The sequence below is a fragment of the Chanos chanos genome, chromosome 3, assembly GCF_902362185.1.
Source record: "Chanos chanos chromosome 3, fChaCha1.1, whole genome shotgun sequence".
NCBI classification, from domain to species: Eukaryota; Metazoa; Chordata; class Actinopteri; order Gonorynchiformes; family Chanidae; genus Chanos; species Chanos chanos.
The window spans coordinates 40,777,380-40,796,324 of NC_044497.1; the positions used below are offsets into that span (position 1 = coordinate 40,777,380).

The 18,945-nt window shown below is 38.3% G+C and overlaps 1 protein-coding gene across 1 annotated transcript in view; it reads right to left on the reverse strand.

Moving 5' to 3' along the window:
• The window catches only part of map3k1 (mitogen-activated protein kinase kinase kinase 1, E3 ubiquitin protein ligase), a 35,479-nt gene extending 27,529 nt beyond the window's left edge, over positions 1-7,950 (reverse strand). The window contains exon 1 of the mRNA XM_030768698.1: positions 7,457-7,950. Coding sequence (XP_030624558.1) covers positions 7,457-7,950 — 494 coding nt within the window. The remainder of the gene's footprint in view (positions 1-7,456) is intronic.
• Between the last annotated feature and the right edge of the window lie 10,995 nt (positions 7,951-18,945).

Here is an 18,945-nt window from a genome sequence, read left to right on the forward strand (position 1 = left end):
TTTCTACAGTTTGATGACTTCCAGTTGAATCCATGCCTCCACATGTAAAACAGTCAATATTCAAATGGCTGCCAAAGACCTCAATGGTTAATAGACTTACTCCCATGCTCAACGGCTAGCAAAATGTTTTTTTCTTCAAAAACTTTACCCTTTTTCTCCAAACCCATCTCATGTGATAAAAAAAGTTACATTTTGATTTAGTAAGTCTAAGCCACTTTATTCCCAAAACCCCCCAGGATTATCAAGGGTAGTTTATAAACTGGATACTATACCATACACAATTTGCAGTATCACTACCATGCCCTGCTTATATCATGGGGGGGGAAACAAAAATCAAATTAACGTTTCGTTATGGGCAAGCTAAGTCACAAGCAAACCCCTTATCAAAGCAAAATGAATATCAGTATCAGTTCTTCAAAATAACTGTGAGAAGTGATGTCCATTGGACAATATATAACGCTAGCATGTTTTTTTAGTTGCTTTACAAAGAAAACATGTAGATGAATGTGCTTTCATATATTAAGTAAATAATATGTATGTATTGTTGAAATGAACATTTAAAAGGTTTAGGAACACAGAAATGTGAACTATCAAACAACTGTTCAACATTTGGTTCTTTACAGCAATCTGCAAGATTCTCTACGACAGACCTAGCTTGTTTTTAGGCATATCTCCCTGCGATTATTAGGCTAGATTTTGTCGTGACTTCACTAATCCATCTAACGTTCATTTCTTGACAATGCTTTAGATTTCTAATTATAGAATAATAGTTCACTCCTTAAACTGTCTCTCCTTGAAAATCTGAAGCCCTGAGTGGTGTGCCTACTTTTCTCAGCCTTTCTAAACAGTTTTAAAAATTAATAAGCAATCATTCAGAAACATGTATATTGCACATAGCATTTTTAAAATTTTGAATCAGTAAAATGTAGAAATTTGCATTAAGATGTCATGTTTAATTTAACATAAGCTAAACCAACCTTGACACAGTGCAGTTCAGAGATGTACCGCAACATACCAGAGTCACCAGAGTCACAATGTGCTGAAACATACCAAATGGTGACCACCAAACTGCAGCATACACTAAACTCATGGTTTGGTATATCATAACACCATTATCTGTTTGGCTCTCAAGTGATGAAGATGAAATTATGGGCAAAAACACAAACTTAAGATCTCTTTAAGCTGAATCATCCATTGATATCAGCCATACCAGTCACCTCATCTCTTGCAACTTAAACAAGACCTTCAACTTTGCTTTCAGAATAGCGGTGGTTATATAGGCACATGGCAGTTACATTTATGTATGTGCACTATGTGATGAATGCATCTTGTGAAGGCCTGCGCAAGAAATGTTGTTTTAACTGATAATCTGGGTCTGATTAGACAGGGACTCGTGTTTACTTTTCACATGTAATCTCCAGCTTGCCTCGTCCTGCTGCTAACTAAACAGAAACTGGGAGGGGGGACCCCTATGCCTGCCGACAGGGCTAATGAGGATGGAAATATCCGGGCCTTTGTTGCCAGTGTCCAGCCATGAGCATTAAGCTAACCCAGGGCTTTAAACAGTCAGTTCTGGTGACCGTGGGGAGGCCTCGGCAAGCTGGTTAGACAAAACAGTCCAACCCCACCTCCACTCTCAGGAGCCCCCTCCCTAAAACACCACAGAGAACCAGCAAGCAGGCCTCTTCACTCACCAACACTAGGACAGCATTTGCCAGCTAATATTACCTCTATGAAATACCGTGTTAGGTTGAAACATGATTCAGTGTTAGTAACCCAGAGTTAGAGTTACAGAATTCAATTCATCCTAGTTTGTCAAAAAGTTCGGTTCACCTCACGGCTTTTCAAGATGGCGATAAACATTATCTGTGCTGAACAGATTGCCTACAACTATTGCCAACAACTTATGCTTATTAAAAACAAATTTCAAGAACCTGATCCCATGTTCTCACTACCTAAGAGCAGAAAGCAACGGATCAGAATGATTCATAACATTTATACGTATGCATCTGAGCAACATATAATAAATTTATGATGAGTACTCCCCTCTTAAAATAGCAGTTCCCTCATTAAAACAGCATTAAACCTTTCAAACACAAGGTGAGGGGTTGTGCAGACCGAGAAGTAGCTTCTGACTCCGATGCAACATATTCTATTTTACAGCACTCTATCCTGTGTATGCCTAGCAACAGCACATTTCAGCATACTTAAGGCTCTAGCCACATGGAACAACAGCACATGTAAGACCTTATCGGTAACTTTCATAGAAAAGCTTGCCCACGATAGTCTTAAACATTAATGATTTACAAGTGTGGGAGAATGTTTCCAATGGCCCAGCATAACTGAGCCCTCCATAAAATTGTGAGATATGTCCACAGTAATCTAATATTCAAGTTTTAAACAACTTTATCAATTTGCTCAATGTTCATTCTTTTAAAAAATATATATATATAAATTTCCAACTGTAGTGAAACGTCTAACGAAGGCAAACAGGGGTTGTTCACTCTTCCTCTCACTGGTCAATCATCCTATATGGTTGTGGGTAAAGATGAAGCAAGATGCACCTTGCTCCAGGCATGCTGTGTCACTGGTTAGTAATATGCAACTCATTGCATGGAAAAATACAGCAATTAGGCTACATTCAAACATTACTGTGAGTGTGTACAAACATGTTTCACCTTGACAGAGGCAACTGCAGAGTGAGTGGGAGACTTGGAGGAATACCGGTAATTGGACTTTCCAAACAGGGAATAAATGGAAAAGAAAACATGCATGCACACACACACACACACACACACACACACACACAAGAAAAACAAACTATATTGTTAATTTGATTTGGGGTAGACTACTAAATGAAACAGCTGATTAGAGAACAGCTACCATAGAAAATGAGTTGAGCACAAAAAGAGTTAAATCTAATCATTAAGTGAAGATTGAAATGATTGAAAAACTGAAGTCTAACAGGATTTCAGTTTTTCTGTGATTTTGTCTTGAGATGTCAGCTAAGAGCTGTATGTATTTCCCCTTTCACTTTCCCATGCAGTGTCTTCACATATGAAAAAGTAAAAACTGACTTAGTCTTAAATACAATTCTGAAACCAGGGTGTCAGAAAGGCCCAGTTTTTTTCCAGTGTAACACAGAGGTGTTATTTGTTTAGAATCCCACGGGCAGTTTTCAGACTACTGCTATGCAAAAGCACGGACTTGACAAATGGAATGAAATGATCTTTAACACTGGGGGCAGTGTGAACATTTTTATGAATAATCCACAAGATACTAAAAGTACAAAAGCTACAGAGGTGCTGGTCACCTATTTCTTGACAAACAGGAAACCAATCTGAAATCCAGCATTATTTTGCTTACAGAGTTAAAATAAAAGCAAGCTCAGCAACACCATAAAATCATTTTCTAATGTTTCAGTGCATGTTTTTTTTTTTCTTTTTGCCATGTTATCATTTCAGTGTGAATACTGTGATACTAAAGCTGCTATTGAGGTCAACACTTTGATGATAACACATGTCAGAAATGAAGTCTATAATGAGAAAGCATTGTTATCCTACCAGATCCATCCATAACTGGTCTAACATCCCTCTAGTCAACATATGATTAAACACATAGGCTAGTTCAAGCTGTGTCCTCAAGTTTTCTTATACACATCAATTTTTAACAACTGCTGAAATCTTCAAATACAAATGGTTTAAAGAGGTACCACTAATGTGCTTCTATTTTTTAACTAGAAATGAGCCATTTCTGGACGGTCAAGTGGGAGGTACCCCATGAGGTATATGCAACACCAGTTATCTCTAAGAATACAGCTGATAGTACATTAACCTAAAATGCCCTGACCTGACAAAGTGAGTCCACAAGGGTCTCCTACAGGACAAAAGCTGGAAAACTACTTTCTTTGGAAATACTGGAAAAGGATTGAACCTGATCAATACAGCAAGCAAAGTTGCATACACATCTATTATACCCAGTCATTTAGCCTGCAAAATTAACTAACTGATATTTAGTTTAACCTTTAGTTTACGGGACCAAAGGATTTATTTCTATTTGCAAGGAAAATATTTCATCTTGGATCTGCCTGCCTGTCTTCTGTAAAGCAGAACTTCAGAACCCTTGCCACATCCGCAGGAAATTCAAACAAATTAATTATAATTCTGTGTGCTGGGAACACCCATCAGAGCCACATCAGCTCCTTCCATTCCAAAAGAAAGTTTTGTCCATAAAGCACTTTAGGGGAAAAAAAGCTACTGCACAACTTTATACTTTTCCAATGCTAAATAATCAGGTGAGGTGACAACACAGGTTAAGAAAGTCAATCCACAACATGATTACTAAATGCTTCCATAATTTTGAAGTTCAAGTGGTATTGCCCATGCATAAATTATAGGGTAAAATACAAGCAACAGAATATGACTTAAAAACTAAGCTCCCACAGAAACTTTCAACATTCAGAGATTTTGGTCAATTTCAAAACTTACAAACCTCAAAGAGATCTTGGACCTTCATATAAAACTGCCTACAGCGAGCAAAGAAAGTCTTCAAAAGGAACAAAGACAATCCAAACCTCTGAATAATCTAGCCTTTGCAAAACTGTGGCAGCCTAAGATGATGTCGGAATGGTAGGCTTCCTTTGATCTCTCATCAAACAGACAAGAGCAGTTGAGTTTCAACTGCTGAATGTGGGTCTAATACTAGATTACTCTAGCAGAGGAACATCTGTTTTTAGAATGTCTTCAACACCTGTTGATTGGCATATGACAGCACCTACCTTCATCCTTTGAAGGATTGAAAGGATGGGGAAAAAAAAATAAAAGTGCGTGTAAACACACAAAAAAAAAGAATGATAACCTAACCCTATTCTGAGAGGATGTTAGTAAATTGAATGAGTTTCCTGACACAAAAGGAGACACCTGTGCAGTCTTGACTCTGAAAATCTAAGGTTCCCCATGCAGGTCCATGAAAACAACAACAAACACCGACTAACCACCATGCAGATCACACCATGTGCCTTTTTTGACTGCTGTAACTTGAGTGAGCTCTCAGAACACATTTTAAATTCCTGACAAAACAGGTTTCAAAAGAATATCTTTCAGATCTCACAGTTTAATTAAAGAGAATAAAGAACTGAACAACAAGCTCATGACATGAAAAATGCCCAAATGATATAAGGTAAGCTCATGAGCTATAAGGTCCTAAGAAATTTAGAGAGCTATGAAAGCTAAGAAATTTTACAGCCGTTGTGAAACAGATAGCCTATAGATCAAACAAGAACTTTTTCTTATCGATCTACCAGCAAAACAAGTTCCACTCATGGGATAATGGGGTCAGAAAAAAAGGTTAGCGATATTAAGTTGTTCAAACAATATTTTAAATACACCTAATTCACGAATACAATTTATAAAAGTCAATCTTGTTGGAAGAAAAACACATAGTTCCTGAGTTTTCCACACAACTGGAAGTGTCAGGCTAGCTGATTAAGTCTAAAAAAACTAAAAGTTCATGCTGTTCTCATAAAATAATTCCTTTTTTGCCGGAGTTTTTACCTTTGTGGTGAGAGTAGACCCTGATAGCTAGTCTTAGCCCATTATCCTTGACAAAAAAATCTCCACAATGGAATCCAGCTCTTTTTCCATCTATTTCTTCACCTTTCAACATCCTATTCATCTTTCATTATCTGTACAGTTCCAAAGGCCAGCGTCTCATATTCCAATTCTCTTCTCACAATCTTTCTTTTCCAAAAAGCTGTCATTCATCCTTGCAGGCTAAACTTTCTCACGTGATTATGTTCATGGATCCCTGCTCCTCATGTCCCTGACTATCTAACATGGGATTTCCCTTTAAAGGAAAAACTGAAAAAGACAGACTGACCATATTTCACACAGCCTGCAATAAATACCCTCATGTGTCATATCATTTAGCATGCTCAAATGAATATCACTTTGACATACTAAAACTTTGTTCAGTCACTTACCCACACTGAGGAAGCCATAAAGTAATAACAATACCCATGAAAATGTTAAAGTATTTCATAGACACTGCCATTACGACACAGCTATTGAGAAATCAGGCAAGGCAAGGAAAACTTTGCCTGTGATGCTAAATTACACATAAACTTGTAAAAAGTGGTCCATACTCACAACTATTTTGCATGAACTACATTTCATTGACAACGCAAGGGAGATAAATGTCCACGTACACTGGTAAATAAATGTTTTAATATGCATCATGGTGAAGCTATTGATAAAGCAAAAAAGAGAAGCAGAGTTCTGGAACAAAAGGAAGTGAATGGCTTCTGTGTAAGAATATTAAAGAGACATAGGAAATGAAACATTAATCTTTTAACCAGCAGGTTAGTCTATTTGAAATGAAATCACTGCTGAACTGAAAAACTGCCACGAATAATAATGCAGCAAAGTTTATGCTCAGATTAGTATCCACGTTTACCTAGTTTGTACAGATTCACTGAGGATTAATGCATTCCAGGAGCAAGGTACCCAAAGGGCATCAGCAAATACAAAATAGTGATGAAATGGGTATGCTATAAAATGTTAGTAAAACTTTCTAGTAGCTGCGCTTGTAATACAATAGTAGGGCTGGGTTTCAAAATCAAACCGACTTAATTAAACTTTCAGTACACCCAGCCAGCTACCACGAGAAATTAATGGTAACGTGAATCCGGGTAGAAAAAACAGCATACATTACATTTACATGTGCCAACAAAATCAGTGTGACGTGATAAGAGCGACCTGAAACAGGCCTGCCTTAACCGGCCTGGGAATAGGCCTGATTTTGTCTGCAAGCAATTTAAGAGGGGGCTACACTACTTCAACATATCCCTACTTGCACTGTGCGTAAGGATTTAACAGACATCCAAATAAAGAAGAAAATAAATGCGCTGAAGTTATGAATACAATTCTGCGTCATAAATATATTTTAAATACATATGCCGAGCAGGGACAATGTCTTTTCCCCATTCATCATCGTCCTGCTATCTTTCAATGTGACAGACGAATGCTTAAGGAAGCCAAGCACACTGTTTTCGGTAATGACCACCGCGCCAGGTGTACCTGAATGTTGCCTAGTACTTTGCAGGGCTACCAGATAAAATAGACAAAGTTTATTAAAAATGCGCTCGGTTTATCACAAATTAAACACACTTCGAAACGCGACTGTTAACCAGCATTAAATATAAATTTTGCACGCCGATTGCACAGTTATTGTAGTGTCCAGCAAACCTGACCAACTTTCTCGAAGTTCTAATCCAGCTGATTGAAAGACCACTGAGAAACAACCAGAATGTTTTCTACGTAAATTTCACTGAAGAACCCAGCCTAAACATTCAAGTTTCAAAACGTCCCGAATCTGCTTAGAAAGTCACTGTCTTGCAGCCAAATTTATCAAACCTCTAATATTATATGATAACATTACGTAAATGACAGAATCTTACCTATTTTGCGAAGCATTCACATCTATAGAAGTTGCAGAAGCACCATTGTCAACGCTGAGATGGTCGCTGCTGTTTTTAAAAGAAGTTTTCAACAATTCCTGAGCGGCTGATGCCAAACTATTGCTTGGTTTATCAACAAAAGTATGTTCAGTTAATGAATTGCTTTGTTGAATATGATGAGCTTGCTGTAACAAAGTAGACTGGACAGCACCAGGCGAAGAGACGGACAAGAAGTGCAGTTGCGCTGATATTGGAGCTGTCCCGGTCTCGGGAGATAGGAGCAGCGCCTCAGGTTTGTCCAGATCAACACTCCTCACTTTCCGCAGCTCTTTCCGTCTCCATTGCGCGTTTTCCCCGGTAGTTCTTTTCGGCTTTCCAGGACTGCTTGAGAGACCTGTGGTAGGAGAACTTCCCTGAGGTCCGCTTCCACCGTTAGCGCCGTGATTCAACTCTAACAATCCCGACGACGAGGTCCGGCTCCCCGCCGTCGCCATTTTCTGTGCCGATATTTGCCACTTAATAGGTTGTATGGAAGAGGGAGTGGAGGGAATTGGGGGAGGGCAGGAAGGAGGAGCGATAGAACCTCGTAATGTTTACATGCGTCCCTAGGGAGCGCACAAGAAGGTATGTTTTGAGCAAAATTTGTTCGTGACACAACACTCCAAAACAAATTATTGTTTAACGTTACGCACTGAGCAAATTGCCAATGTAAATGACAATATACACAAACAATACTCTCTCAACTGGACTTTGCCGAATATGGTTCCACCGTGGCATGCGTACAGTGGCAGTTTTCTAAATGCATGTTCTAAATCTTTCTAAATGTAGGTTTATGTTTGCACTCTAATCACACTAATAATAACTATTACATGGAAAACCCTAACCTATATATTATCTTGATAAGAGAGCCACAGCACTTCAGCTAATACTGTAATTTGTAAAATGCTTCAAAACCCTGTAATGTGAATGCAAGCTGATAAAGTCATCTTACTCATGGGTCAGATGGAGCGGTCTAAAAACTATAATCTATCAAACAATTTATTCATAGGTGCTACATTGTTACTTTTTAAATATTGGATAACTTTTTAAACCTATAATATATTCTCTTTGCTGATCCGCCGCTGTGTATATTTTAGTGCTAATTGCACATTAACACACGCGTGCGCTCGCGCAAAAGAATCAGGCTGGTTACACTATATACACATATATAAAAAGAGGTTTCTCAAGGACTGAAACAAATAATTATCCTAAAAGCACACTAAGTAGCATTGTCAGGTTGAGTATACCATAACTGATATGATATTTGACAAGTTCGAAGCCATTTATGTATAATGAGATGTAAGGCAAGAAAAATAAAATAAAACAATTTCTTCGTCTAACTGATTGATTTCTAATTGAAATACAAAAAAGAAAATATTGTTGATGTTTTGTCTAAATCATCACCAGACCCACTGACCCATCTGTGTCTGTAACCAGTTCAGTGTGTTCCTTTTTTTCTAGGGCAGCCGTTTGTCTGGGCAGAATTTCAGCTTTGTGAACCTGCAAATTACATGTCCCCCCGAATAATGTGTTTTTGTCTCAGAATTTGTCATCCACATTGTGCTATGCCTCATATTACTCTGCAAACAATTGGAAAACCTGTCTACATTTGTGTCTGCTGTGGAGGGATACTGAGGCACACTATGTGGATGAATGGAAAAACCTCTCTATATTTGTGTTCACTGAGGAGAGATGCTGAATCAGACTGTGTATTGCCATTATATGTTCATGTCTCATTCGGTTGTTGCATATGGTGGCATTTTTTGTAGCATTTACTTTGCATTTCGGCTCTGTACTGAGGTAAACAACACTGTGCATCAAATATGTAAACTCTCCATAGTAAAGTCACTCACTGTTTAACTGGGTATCTTGTTAGTGACTTGCAGAGTAGATCAAGGCCACCAACTTTACTTGTGCATATTTACACTGGTGTACTACATATGCCTTGGTTCATAAATGACATTTTAACTGGTTTTGCATGAACTAGAAAAACATTGCTATGGGTTTAATCATCCTGAACCCTTCTTTAACTCCTTTAGTCTTAAACATGTGATATTACTTTGAGGGATGTTTCAATAGTATTTTGGAATTACTTAAGTTCATTCCAAAGCGCTGCTCACAAACCTTTCATTTGAATACATCGAATACACCTAAAACTGCTTTTATTTATTTACATGACATTTTTTCAAACACAGCACTGACTCGGTAAAAGGTAAGCCACATTTACAGTGATTTGTGCTGAGATCCTGACAGATCATTTTTCTGAGTAGGTGGAACACAAAAGAGCAAAGTTGCAGCTTTAAGTCCAGGGCAGCCAGAGAAACCAATTTCCTGTCAATGTGGATCCAATCCATCACGAAGCGCTATTCTTAGCCAGTCTAGCTTCCTGTAGCTTCTGCACTTCCTGCTCACGTGTAATGCAGCGCAAACTCTTTGTCCCTCTTCCCATGTCACATAAGCTATACAGTCCTAGATTTTTCCTCACAGTGCAGAGTTTCCTCTAAGACATGGGAAGTTATGGAAGATTCTGTCTTACTTCTTTACTGAAAATAGGAGGGGGAAAACAGATCAACGCAAGACTTAAGTTTTGGGGTTTTTTTTAAAAAAAAAAGTTTGATGAGAATGAGATTTCTGTCAGCAGGTTTAAACCGCTGAATTAGAAACTTATGGCTCTTTTCATAGTGACAGTGTGCTACAACAGACAGAATCATGCTCTGTCTCAGTTGATTTATCTTTTCTATTAACGTATTCACTAAAGATTACATTCCCTGTTTGATTAATGTTGTAGCATTTAATGTTTACCTTATATAGCAATAAATAAAAAAGTCCAGAACATATATAAATAGGATGGGTGTGAGGCTGATGTGAGAAAATTAGCCATGCTACGTGGGGCACTTTTGAAAATCAAGATCAGAGAATAAGTAGACCTATAGTTAACAGATACAGAAGGCCTCTGAAACATCCCTTCCTGATCCTTCAACATCTAATACAGAATAATAAGTGACACAAAATAGCATTTCTAAAAAGAGCTGGTTATTGAAAAGAATCTGTTATTGGCTTTTCCTTCTCCATTTTCAGACCTCCTACACAGGTTCCTCTCTCAGTGGCAAGTGTCATACGAGTGTTGGGTGACAAAATTCTTCTTGGGGCAGTCAAGTGGAAGGTTTCAAAGAGCAAATACTTAGAGTGCAGATAGCACAGCCTGTAAAACTGAAGCGCAGTCTTGTTTCAGGAGCACAACTAACATCCAGTGGATCTTGTGGGACTCTGTCGTTTGAATTCCCGGATCAAAGTTTTGTACCTGTAAACACAAACTGATTGGTTAGCTATAATGTTATTTTTATGAACTGTGTGATCAGTTAGTCCAACGAAGCAGTATTTAGTGATGTCCTCATTACTTGATATGTATGATGTTTAATGGTAATGCTAATTTTGCAGTATTGATGCAAGCAGAACACATGACATAAACAACATTTGCTGTATACAGATAATCAAATGTTTAAAAAGATATATATATATATATATATTATTGTTGTGTTAGACTGATGTGTAGACTCATGATAAATTAAAACACTAGTTGCATGCAAGGTACACCAATTGCTCATTGTCTTTTTTTTCCAGGAAAGATATTTTTCTTCAGTGTCTTTCTGTTGCAATGGACGTACCTTTATTCCAAAGCCTGACAGCTCTTGCAAGCCTGTGTCAGTTTCCAAGATATATTTCACAATTGTGATTGAACTTTGCATTGTCTTCTACCAAAAGAGATGCCACTCGTTCCATTTGATTTGACATTGATTTCACACTGGTGAAGAGTTTGGCAGGCACATAAATGCCTTTAACCCCTGTCGGTCACACAATACACCATCATTATGGGCTCCTGATGATTTCTTTATGATCATGTGCAACTATGCAGTGATTCCCTATAAAATCAAACTTTCATTTCTTTAGCCTGAGGAATAGCTCATGCTGGGTTTAACTAGCCTTTGCATGGATTCCCAGCATGCACTGGGCTGTGTTGGGACCCCAGCCCAGAATGTGTCAGATACAGTCAAGATCTTTTGTCTGAAGAATCCCTAGGAGCCTGTGAGGTGCGTACCTTCAATAGTGGCATTCCAAACTCAAGGTTTGGTATCCTTGAGAGACTGTGGTTTGCTTGTACACACATAAACATGCACATGCACTCATACATGTACTTGTTCTGATGCTTCTCAAATTGCATTTGTCATCTCCATGTATTAGTGTCTTATGTGAAGAAAGAGATGTGTAGCCGAAAGGCTCATGGTAGTTTCCACTGTGTCTTTTAGACAGGTGTGTACAGTCAGTTCTGGAGAAAGACAAACATGTTTTCATTTCCTGGAACTACTGAAACTTCAAGTGTTAAAAAATAAAGGCCACATTAAGTTTCAGTGAAATTTTCTTCAGAAGACTCATGTCTACTTTTCACGAGTTTACTGTCAGTGGGTAGCCTTAAGTATTTATGCTTTGAGTGGAGAAACCCAGCTTGTTAAACCTCTCTCTCCTACTCTCATCTATATAGGTCTAGGTCTAAGCCCTATGGAGACAGACCTCCCTGTACATGGCAGTGGGATCATATTATCATATTTCATTAGCTATTTTTAGCCATGCCTGTATTAAAAAATCCAAGGCCAAGCTCACTGTATTAGGACAGGATAATTAAATATAGTTAATGGTGCCAGGACTCCTCTGATCTGTGTCTGGTGTTGGATTTGGAAGGGAGAAGGTTAGAGTTCTCTTTAGGAACTCAGGTCATGTGAAACATCCACGGGGTCCTGATCTTGAATGGAGTTCTGCCACTGCTCCTGTTTTTGTGCAGTCACAGGACTTTAACCAATGAGATTTACTGGAACTACCATACTACAGGGCTACTTTGGTCAGGACTCTACAAAGTTTGAGAGTTTGATTTATTGTTATGAGGGCCTTGGAGTCACTGGTCAGAAGCAGAGCTATGAATGAAGGCCATCTCATTCTCCTTCAACATTTCTGTTTCCAAATGTGTGGCCTTGCACACTCAGATGGAAGATCACGTTACGCTGCACCCCACTTTCACTTCCAGGAGGGCTCTGTAGCTCAAAAGGAACTAGAGCATTAGATATATGTTTGTATGTGTGTGTGTTTGTGTGTGTGTGTGTGTGTGTGTGTGTGTGTTGGTAGGAGTGTTGGGTTATTTGGTGCTCCATTACTGAAATAAATTAGATAACCTGGAGCTCTGTTTACTGCCGGCTCAAAGCAACAGTACCTTTTTGCCCATTGTGGCCAACCTTCTGTAAACAAACTGTTTAAAATGGTGTTGAATATAACATATGCAGGAAATGGTGATTAGAAAGGTCTACTCTTTCCCACCAAAAAGCTCTTAAAATTCACTATTGTAAGTGTGTTTGTATTTGAGGGGGAGAAAAGGAGCTAGTACTGAGAGACAGGGACAAAAGAATGGGAATGCAGTGAAATTTACAACATATGGAAAGTCCTGCTGAACCCCTACAATCTGATTTACCCCCATGCAAGTAATAAAATAGGACTGTAACGTAAATGCCAGCTTGGTGTCTGCATAAAGCCTTAAAGAGCCCATGGAGTAATGAGCAGGAAGACGGTTAGACACCTAGATAGTCACAGGTATTGCAGCTTTAATAGCATTTTGATATAATGTATTGCATTGTTCAACAATATTGCACAGCTTGTAGTATGAAAAGATGTAGTGGCAAGCGTCATATGTGTGAGGTGTGTGTGCATAGGTAATTCTGTATTACAAACTGGAGAGAAAATAGAGATAAAAAAAAAAATTCTGATGCCTGAAACTATGGACAATGGACTAACTCCTTCAGCCCTGACCATCAGTGGACAAACTCCATCAGCTTTGACCATCAGTGGAGAGGTTCAGCTTTTTCAAAACAAACATGTTTAACTGGTTATTAGCAACACATGGATTAGTATAGTAGTCTAACCTGTGTTTGCAGTCATGTTCCATCCCCACCAGTGACTACCTCCAGTTGTAATACAGTGTAGCACATATGTTAATCATTATTATTATTAATTTTTCTTTTTTTACAGATAGATGTAGCTTTTAACTTCCCCACAAGTTTCATTTACAGAACACACACTGAGTGCATAAATACAATTCCTTTATAACCCTCCAGGATCACAGTACCAATAGTTTCATCTTTTGAGAGACTCAATCATGGCCTTTAGCGTCACACTTTTCCTTTCATTGATTGAGAACAATAAAATCTCCCCACAAAGCTGTTTCCTGCTTCTGTCCAAACATGGAAAAACATGTCCCTCTCACTCTTTCTCTGTCTCTCTCTCTCTCTCTCTCTCTTGCTGTCTCTCTATGCAAAGGCCTGGAGACAACAGAAAAGCTCTTTCCTTGGCCCTTTCACGTGTGGTATTACTCAGGTGGATTTTTTATGTTTCTGTGGAAAGTTCATGCTTCCTGCCCTTAACTACCATCCTCCAACCATCTCCACCTCCCCAGCCAAGAACAACACACAACACTCAACTACCTCATTACACAAAGAGAATGATTTAGCTAAGTTTTTAAAGAGAAGAAAACATGCCTACCAATGAAATAACATAAAGAGTGATGTTAATGTGCTAAGCTAAATTGTCTTCAAATTTTGGGATTTCTCACTGTGGTAAGGAAAAGGACAAAGACAAGAATAATTCCAAATCTCAAAACCCATTTTTTAAGCCATGATAGCCCACAGACAGGTTGAGTCTGGTCACAATAACAACAACAACAGAACAATTCACTGAAAGAAGACTGGAGAGCTTTTTTTTCCAGAGTGAAGAGTTTTGTTCAAGCTGGCCTCCCGGTCCGGGTGTGGAATACTCCCTGAACAGTTGTTTCCCATTTCAGCCATTCCCAGGTCAAAGTTCAGTCTGATAGCCAGCAGAGCCAAGAGCATTTCTCTGGCCATGAACAATATCCTCTTTAGCCATGCCAAGTATCATAGTCCCACTGCAGCAGCCAAGAACTGCCCAATCAGCACAAAGCAAACATGGGAAAACCAACACATAAATGTGATTGCAACTCATGGAAAATAACACATATTGCAAATGCCTCTTGTTATATATTTTACAATACATGTCATCACAGGTCCAACATTTAATACACATTATGACGTTCTGTATTTTTAAAGGGAAAAAGTTTCAATGTTTATATTTCAGCCACAAACAATCCTCTGAAAGAGATGTCTTAACTATTCATTTACACTGGATTTTATTCCAGTAACGCTTGCGTAGTCAACAACGTACTTTCATGAAAGATTCTGTTCATGTTCTATCCGAGGGAAATATAGAGGATACATAGGTTTGCTATGTGTTGAAATTTTCATATGACTGTCCGGGAGGCTTGCCTGAAATCCAAAAAAATGCTCCTCCACGTGAGAGACACTTCAACATACAACTTGATACACATAGAGTCATGCATAGAATTACCGGTATAAACAAAATTCTGAATTTTGTCCGTTGAATTATTGTCATCTGACATCATGACACTTTGAAGAGATATATATGAAACATCATCTGACACTTTTTTCCATCCTCAATGATTGCATAATCAATGAAGTATGTGTCAGCACCATGAAATCCTCCCAGTATTATTACTGGCTTATGAAATACAGATTCAAAATGAGTCCATGTGAATATCCTCACCATTTCAGGTTTTGACACGTCAAGCATTTTTCTGCATGCCTAGATGCTAAATGGAGGTTTAAAAGGCATGCATCTCAAAACAAAGTCTTGCCCTCTTATCAAGATAGTAAATGGGAGCAGTTGGAGAGCTTGCAACCTGAGATTCAAGATCATAATAAACTCTTTATGAATGCAAGGATCTTTTGTTGTATAATGTGGCCAAACTGTCATTTGACTGACTGAAATGTTTGACTGAAATAGATTAAAGTTTTTAATGTTATTGCTTAAAATTGAGCATATAGTACAGTACTGAAGAAGGTTGACAAAATGTTGTATGCAGTCAAGAGTACATGGACCTATCCCAGTCAATGCACAAAATTTTTTCAAAATAAACACGGGGTTGCCAGAATGAAATGTTTTGAAAAGTTTGATATACATATCATATGTATATCACATACATATCACACATGTATGTCAAACACACACACACACACACATATATATATGTATATATACACACACACACACACACACAAAACATTTTTTTAAATAACATATCAATACAACATGTCTACTACAAAACACCAAAATAAATCTACTACAAAACACCAAAATAAAGCATTTTAAAAAGCTGTAGTTTGGTCCAGACTTGTGAATGGCTGAATGTTGATGAATGTCGGTTAAAGATGGCTTTGAATTTAACCTGTGCAAACTGTTCTAGATTGAGAGAGGGTGAGTTGATAGCACATTTTGATATTATGATCTGACACTGCTTATAACACAGCAGTATTGTGTAGGTGCTGCTCCATGGTCAGCCATATCATTATCAGTACTCAACATACGGAAGTGTTAAATCAACCTTTACTTACTTATTGTGCCCAGTTTGATGTGAATTATCTTTATACGATATATGGGGAAAAATCACTTTTTCTCGGGTTAATGAAGCCTATGTTACAAGGTAGGGGTCATATTTCAATATCAAGAATTAAAAGAAAGTCTAGAATCCATAACCCCCCGATCCATGACTATCAGCAAGATACATGTCCATGAAAAAGTTGAGGGTTCCTGCTGGCCTTATGTCCAAGGGTTTGAAAAAACTCAAAGACAAGTACTAAATTAGATAATACTGGACAACCTGAAAGATTATATATGAATGTTTTGGTCTGATCAGGGTAAAATTGGAATCCATCTATGGGAGGGTAAGGTTCAAGGTAAGCAACTACGACAAAACATCCCCTCATTTCAGTATAGTTCTTATTCTGAGTGCCTACATTTTATTCTGTGTCAGACAGATGGAGTCCTGCTGTTCCTGAAGGCAGATCAGGATAATGCCACATCCTCAGGAATCAAAACCACTGCAGTCCCGCAGTGCAGTGCAGTTCCTGCAGTATTTCCCTAAATAACAGCTCTTTTTCTGTCTGTGTTTTCTAACTTGAACATTTAGAGGATGGTCTGGATGTTATTCATAAAAAAAATAAAATAAAATAATAATGATAATAATAGCGCAAGTCTTAAAGTCGTCAGATATAGGAAATTGTCAGTTGCATTATTAACTATCATATTATCAATAAAGCTATGTGCAGTCTGTCATCACAGAAATATGAGCAATAATTAACACAGTTGTGGTTTCATAAGCCTCTTTGATTTACTACTGAAAAACCATGGCTGAGAACCATGGGAGTTGCTTTAACTCTGCTCAGACTAATACTTGTGCGCTTAATTTAGTGGAGAGCAGTGAGCATTTCATCAGCCTCTCCCTGGTTTTGAAATGAGGCCACGATGAAAGATGAGTGAAGCAGACATGGCAGACATCATTCTCCTGTGTGTGTGTGTGTGTGCCTGTGCGTGCGTGTGTGTGTGTGTGTGTGTGTATCTGTATCTCAATTTATCATCCTCAACTCGCTAAAAGTATATAATGTCAAGAGCTGAAATACCTGGGAAGATAATAGCTTACATAACAAGACTGTAATCAAGATTAGCATATGTGTATTTGAAGCATTTGATCAATGCTATTCATTTTTTGTTGCTGATCTGAAATTAATACAATAGCTTTTTAACAAATTGCTGCACTGCATTTGCAGATTCCGGTGTCTGATTAAACCTAACACAGAGAACAATAATAACATCAATGCACTTATTGTAGACTGCACAAAAATGTAAAGTGTGGGAAGTTGGTGAGAGGCAGAAGGGGGTGAGGGTTACTATCACTCTGCTGCTTTGCCTCTCCTCCCACCTGGGCTTTGGTGAACCCCAGTGCCTGGTACAGCATAGTGCCTCCACACTTCAAAACAATGACTAATCAGCCTCTTGGGTTGTGTCTCTGAGGAAATCTATGCTGCCAGAACAACCAGGATTGGCAACGTGTGTATTGTGGTACTCTATGTGTGTGTGTGTGTGTGTGTGTGTGTGTGTGTGTGTGTGTGTGTGTGTGTGTGTCTGTGTGTGTGTGTGTGTGCGTGTGTGTGTGTGTGTGTGTGCATATACACATTAATGGATATGTGTTATTTCACAGACTCAGTGTAACTATGCAGTGTAGATCATTGATCTCATGTGTGTAGTTGTCATAGCAAAGAGGATTTGGGCAAGTGGAGCAAAAATAGTGATATAAACAAAAGTGTTAGTTTCGGAGGAATGAAATTATACACAATATTTTACATGAGATCTCTCAGCACTCCTACACTGCCAGTTGTATTGCCAAGCCACAGAATATCTGAATATGAATAATGAATATGAATACAGAGTGGGGTCATGGAGTAATCTGAGGTAAACAGCTCCTGTTGCAGTGAACCGTGTAAACTCTTTCAGGCAAAAAGTTAGGAGAGCCTTGAGCAGAGGCAGATGGGCTGAGAATTATGGGAAAAAAGATTAATTGCTTGGGAGGATATGCTCGCTCAGCAAAACAACCTGTGCCTAGTGACTTCAAAGTTTTAAGAGGCTGTGGACAGCACTAATGCCAGTTCTGAGAGAGACAATTAATAGGATTCAATCTCTGCAGAACAGCCCAGTGTAGACTGCAATTACATGCTTCCAGAGTAAAACCAAGCTCTAGTGTGAGCTAATGTAATCAAAATAGTCCAAAAACTTTTTTTTTCCAACACTGGCCCTATGCTTCTGTGGGGATCTCAAATCCACAACCATGCCACAGATGACATCATTGTTTAAATGAGATACAGTGCTTGTAGTGCAGTTCATACAGCAGATTTTAGGCTGTCTTCCAGATGTCTTAAGCATTGCCTCATTCTTGCAGTGAAAAAGCTGTCTGACGAGAAAATGGAATCTGTGATGCTCCAACATTGTTCTATATTTTGTAGATTTGTAAACTTGACTATAATCCTAAAATGCATATGGACCTGTCATACTTTTACTGTTTGTAATGTTTTTTTTTTTGCATTACTTAAAGGGCAACATTTTAAATAACATAGATGTATGCTTTTAGCAGTTTCTCACAAAGCTATATGAAAAGGCAATATTGTTTTCTATGCTGTTGCAAATAGATGTTGAACAAAGTTTGCTGCATAAATGATAAGCAAACCTCACACACCATTTGAAGCTACGTATGTTTTGTGGTTACTGTGGTAAAGAAATATATCAACAGTTCTAAACAGAGTTGTGCTGACTCCAGGCTGTTTTTAACCACATGTATCTCTATCAGAGCAAAGAGTAGAAAGTGAAAGTTTCAAAATGCAGAGTTCAAACTCAAGATAAAATTCATGATGGTATATGTCCTGTCATTTATGAAGATTTTTTCTGACTTTAAACTCAGCAGTCTAAAGCATGAGATCTTGGGAGCACAGGATATC